At 42.4% G+C, this 5,438-nt stretch overlaps 1 protein-coding gene across 1 annotated transcript; it reads left to right on the top strand.

Moving 5' to 3' along the window:
- Positions 1-1,595: 1,595 nt before the first annotated feature.
- Positions 1,596-2,516, top strand: LOC129247473 (uncharacterized). Its single transcript, XM_054886607.1, has 2 exons — positions 1,596-1,809; positions 1,870-2,516. Exons 1-2 carry the CDS (start codon positions 1,596-1,598, stop codon positions 2,514-2,516), a joined length of 861 nt encoding a protein of 286 aa, XP_054742582.1.
- Positions 2,517-5,438: the final 2,922 nt, after the last annotated feature.

Raw genomic sequence — 5,438 nt, 5'->3', positions numbered from 1 at the left:
ATCTGGCTTCCTGCGACTTTTTCTTGTTCCGTCACATGAAGAAATGGCTCGCGGGAAAAATTTTTTTAAAACGAGGAAGCCATCACCGAGTTAGAAGCGTATTTTGAAGAGTTCGACAAATCCTATTTTTTGGTGGGGTTGAAAATGGCCGGAGCGTTGGGAGAAGGGATCTCTGTTGAAAAATAAAAAATTAAAATTTGAAAAAAATGGGGTCTATATTTCTAACACGGGTGCTTATTAAAATTCTGACAATTTCCGAAATTCTTGGATCACTTGACAACAAATCGCGCAACTGTAGCTGAAATAGTTGATGGATAAGTGGGCCAGATCTGTTTTTATTTAACCTTAGTGAGTTCGTGACTCCCTAACATAAGTTCAACAGTCCTTAATTAACTTGACTGTTCTAGTTTAGTTTAGATTCTGGAGATTTGCGAACTCCCCCGTACTGTATGCATTCGCCTTTTTTATCCACTCTGCCATCTGTCGTGATAGTGCAGCCGAGGTAGCAGAGGCTTTCGAATAATTCCACCGGGCACCCGTCAATTATTATAGGTCTTGCTTTATTGTGGTTGACTCTCATAGCCTTTGTCAACTATGAGACCATGTCAGTGAGTTTGAGAGAGAGGAGGCAGATGTCATCGGCGAAGTGTAGGCTCTAAAGATGTCTGGTGAAACTCTATACAATGCCTCTTTCGTGCAGGGTTAAATGGCTCATAACGTCTTCTGCCGGCGACAATCTTCCTTTACGTCTGCGTTGATGATGAATAGGTCGTTGATGTTGCTGTTGTGAAGGTCTGCCAGTTCGAAGTTCTCGTAAAGGGCTCTGATGAGACGGATTATCTTAGCGGGAACTTCCTTTCTACTCAAAGCCAGGTATATTGCGTCTCGTTTGATACTTTCGAACGCCTTCTTAAAGTCTACGAACAGCATGTAGAGCGGGGAGCGCCACTCAACTGATTGTCTTATCATAATGCGAAGAGTGTTGGCTTGGGAAACACAGCTTCGGTGAGGGAGAACCCCAGCTTGTTCGACCCTTAAGGCGCATTCTATAGCTTTTGCGATCTAAAATAATTATTTAGCTCTCTAAAAAAGAGCGTCAACATATTGGCTAATCTTTATACTCGCATGTAAATATTGTTGGTATATACAGTCAGGAATAAACTGAGAATAAAATTCGACGAGTTTGTGTATTCCTCGTTGTTAAGAAGAGGAAATGGAATTCTTTTGCAAATACTTCCCTAAATTTCTTTTGGATTTCTTGCATTTCTTTCCCACTCACAGACATGAAATTAAAAATCTTATTACTTTGATCTTTTGTGAACAAAATAAGAGAAGAATTTCAACAGCTTCGCCTACTTTACTGTTTAATTACCGAAAGTTCTCTTTAAATATTAACTAATCAAATATTGAGAAAAATTAAGTGCACTAAGTGACCTCAAAAAATGAATCATATAAAAAGCGTGCGAAAATGTAAGCAAGTCAGTGCACTCGCTGTTCCCACAGTGAAAAAAGCAGTTAAGACCAAGAACTCCCTCCAAAAAACAAAAAAAAAAAAACCAACCAACAGAAGATAACAAAACCACAACGAAATAGTCATGAAACTTGTGGTGCTCAGCGTACTGTTGCTAATAGGCAGCGTCTCTGCGCGACGTTCGAGACGGAATCCCTTTGAAGATTTTCTACTTAAGCGAACCCGCATTAATTGGCTACCCGTTTGGGACTCAGATCAACAACCGGGCAACGCGAGAGCATACAACCGCAATACGTATCCGGGTACAACGCTGCCAATATTTCCCATAAGGCCACCATGTAAGTTCAACATCAAATCTGTAATGAATAGAAAACTTCAAAGACATTTCCTTTCTTTAGTTGGTTTCGGTGTATGCGACGCACCCAACGGCCTAGGCATGCGTAATCTCTTCAGACAGGCTAAAGCGTTGTTGCCACGCGAGCGCATACGCAACATTGTACGCGACGCAGCTGGAGATCCGCAAATACAGGCTCTACTTAAACTGGTGAAAACGCCGGAATATCGTCAACGTACCGCCAACTTGAGTCGTTCGCGTGAGTATACAGGCTATCGTAATTTTGCTTGTTACAAAATGAATTGCGATTTGAGACTATATGCAGATTTCGTAAGGAATCTATTGCAGTTTTCTGTGTTGGAAGAGTCGCCTTCCAAGAATACCACTGGGGGGAACAAAGGGCGTCCGGGTATACGTGGTGTGTTGAATGACATACAGGACGCCTTGCCACGTCAACGGCTACGCGAATTATTCGAACGTTTATTGGCAACCGATTGGTATTTAATACGTTCAGTTCAAATAGTGCAAAGCTATGAGTATGAAGCGGTCTTCGGGATGGTGCAACGAAATCCAGATTACCAATATTTGCGGCGTGCGCAGTCCCAGGTGGGAATGCCGGTGGACGAGTTGAAGCGGTTAGTCTATTTTGCATTGGGTTGGCGTGAAGAGGCTCAAAATCCAAACCTCTTTTTACTTAACATATTCAGTTGAAGTTTCGCACGAAATATGTAAAAAATGTGAAAGCCGGCACGAAAGATAAAAAGGTTGGGAATGGTTGAATTACCGATTTATCACTACAAATATGTTCATAGAGTTACGTTTTATATTTCTATTACAACGCAATAAAATTTGGTGGCAGGAAAAATCGATAAAAAATGATTAGTTTTGATATACAGGCTATCCGGTGGCAGATTTGGTTTTAAATTTAAAGCTTCTCGCTAATCGCTGAGGGTTTGAGTGGGGAAGCGAACACGGTAGCTTCACTAAAATATTTGAATTTATTTAAAAAGTGACGCTGATTGAAGTATTCCTGTCAAATATCCTCTCCAGTGAAGAAATTTAACATTTTGTAGGTAGCTCTTAGACGAGCTGGACAGGTGTTTTCCATTTCAACCTGAAAAAGACACGCGCTGATAACTTGAGAGTAGAGAAATATTGAAGATGATCTTGGTATTTGCTGATAATTTTTTTTCTTTTAATGAAGGGATTTTTAAGTCACAATGAATTTCGGCCTTCATTATGTACCACGGAGTGTTCGCCAGAATGTTGAACTGAAGTTTGCAGAATTTCCAAGTTTGAAGTTGATGCTGGGCCGCACAGTTGGATTCTATAGATTTGTGAAGGCTAAGCTTGTTGTTCATGTTATTGTTGTTGTTGCTTACTAAACCCTGTCCATGCAATGTAGTTAACGGTCGTCTTCGTCTAGCTCATCCAGCGGTAGGTCTAGGAAATTTGCTGTTTCGACAGCCTGGGTCCTGAAGGAGCAGGTTTGTTGGGGCCCGTGAAAAGGTGATTGGTATCGTGCGGTGTGCCTTCACATGGTCGACATATGTTTGGTATGTCGGCGTCCTTTCTGGATAAGTAGGAGAGTTGAGTCTGCTACAGTATCCAGAACGTAATTGTGCTCAGGTTACACGGGCTTCTCGTGGTAGCTGAATACCTTCATCTGCTGTGGGTGCTAGTTGGACTCCGATTACGGCATTAGGGGGACGGGAGTTTAGGAAGGTGGTAAGGGAGACACTTAGACGAATGCCATTTAGCGTCTGTCTTTATAATGTCCGATTCAGTAGTTGTAAGTTCGTTTTGTCTTGGATCTTGTCGGAGTAGTTGAAGAGATGTCTGCTAAAGTGCCTGGTAGGCGGCTTTGGTTCAAGCAGGTCAAACCTACGGTGGCACTCGAGTAGAAACTGTTTACTGAGCTGTTTGTTGTGCTCCTTGACAGGCAGCATCTTTGTCTCATTATGTGGGTGTTGTAGGGGAATATCAGCAGGCATCCCGTGGCTGTTCTAATAGCAGAATTTTGGCATGTCTGGAGCTTTGTCCACAGCGTATCACTAGTTTCAGCCGACCAGACAGGCGCAGCACAGTTCAGAACCGGCCGGTTAATTGCTTTAAATGTTGCCCGAAACCTTTCTTTGCGATTGAGGACATCGCTGCGGTTTGGGACTTAAGTAGCATTGTGCGTGTTTGTGTGCGCAGAAAAGCGAGCAAACTATCGAAGGTGACTCCCAAAATTTAGGGTTGTTCACTGTCGGTATTGGTGTGTCATCGACTTTAACCTTAAGCTGTAGTTTGACCTGCTTTGTCCAGGTGGTAAAGAGGGTTGCCGTGGACTTAGTGGAGAAAAGTTGTAGATTCCCCGGAGTGAAAAAGCGAGAAAGGCTGGTGAGGTAATCGTATACTTTGGAGCACAGGCCATCGATGTCATTGCCCGACGCCATTATCGTACAACCGTCAGCATAGGAGGCCAGGCAGACTTCCTCAGGTGGCTGGAGAAGCTTCGATATATAGAGGTTGAAAAACAAGGGTGATAGGACACCACCCTGCGGAACACCTTACTTTATCCTCTTCTGTTGTGAGTTTTGATCTCAAAAAATGACTGACGAGTGCCGACCACTAAATTAAGGGGGCTTTTTCTTTTCAATTGTGATTAAAAATTTTGAAACTTTGATTTTGTACTAAGTTTAAAACTCGGTTTATTATCGTCTTTATTATAAAATGAACTGCATACGAGGTGCGCTCAAAAATTATCGCGAGTTTTGTGTTTTTTTTTCAAAATTATTTTTTGTATTCATTAATATCTATTTTGTCCCCATTCAAAGTAATCCCCATGAGATATTATGCACTTGTGCCAACGTTTTTTCCAATCTTCGAAGCACTTAAAAAAATTATTTCTTTTTAATCTTGTTCAGCTCCTCCTTCGATGCCGTCTTCATCTCGTCAATCGTAGTGTAGCGTCGTCCTTTCATGGGCCTCTTCAGTTTCGGGAACAAGAAAAAGTCACAGGGGGTCTGATCTGTGGAATACGGTGGATGTGGCATCATTAGTGTCTTGTCTTTGGCCAAAAAGTCGCGCACAAGCAACGATGTGTGAGCAGGGGCGTTATCGTGATGCAAGAACCAATTTTTGTTCTTTTACAAATCAGGGAGTTTCTGGCAAATTGCGCATAACTTGCAGATTGACTGTTTTACCCTGTGGCAAGAACTCATGCTGCCCAACGCCCCTGAAATCGAAGAAAACGGTAAGCAAAATTTTTACATTCGACCGAACTTGGCGCGCTTTTTTCGGTCTTGGTTTGTGCGGCAGCTTCCATTGAGAGGATTGAGCTTTGGTTTCCACGTCATAACCATAAACCCACGATTCACCACCAGTCACCAGTTATGACCCTCTAGAGCAAATTTGGGTCGTCGCGGACAGAGTCCCACATCTCATTATCAAAGTTCATGCGATGCTGCTTTAGGGCGGAACTGAACAGTTTTGGTACGAATTTTGTGGCGACCCGTCTCATGCCCAAATCATTGAAAAAATTCGAATCGTACGAGCCAATCGATATGTCTAAGTACTCAGCAACTTCTCTAACGGTGATTCGACGATTGGCCAATACCATTTTCTTCACTTCATCAATTATATTCG

The sequence above is a fragment of the Anastrepha obliqua genome, chromosome 5 (assembly GCF_027943255.1).
Source record: "Anastrepha obliqua isolate idAnaObli1 chromosome 5, idAnaObli1_1.0, whole genome shotgun sequence".
NCBI classification, from domain to species: domain Eukaryota; kingdom Metazoa; phylum Arthropoda; class Insecta; order Diptera; family Tephritidae; genus Anastrepha; species Anastrepha obliqua.
The sequence above is the reverse complement of the archived record's forward strand: the minus strand, read 5'-3'. Positions and strand labels throughout refer to the sequence as shown.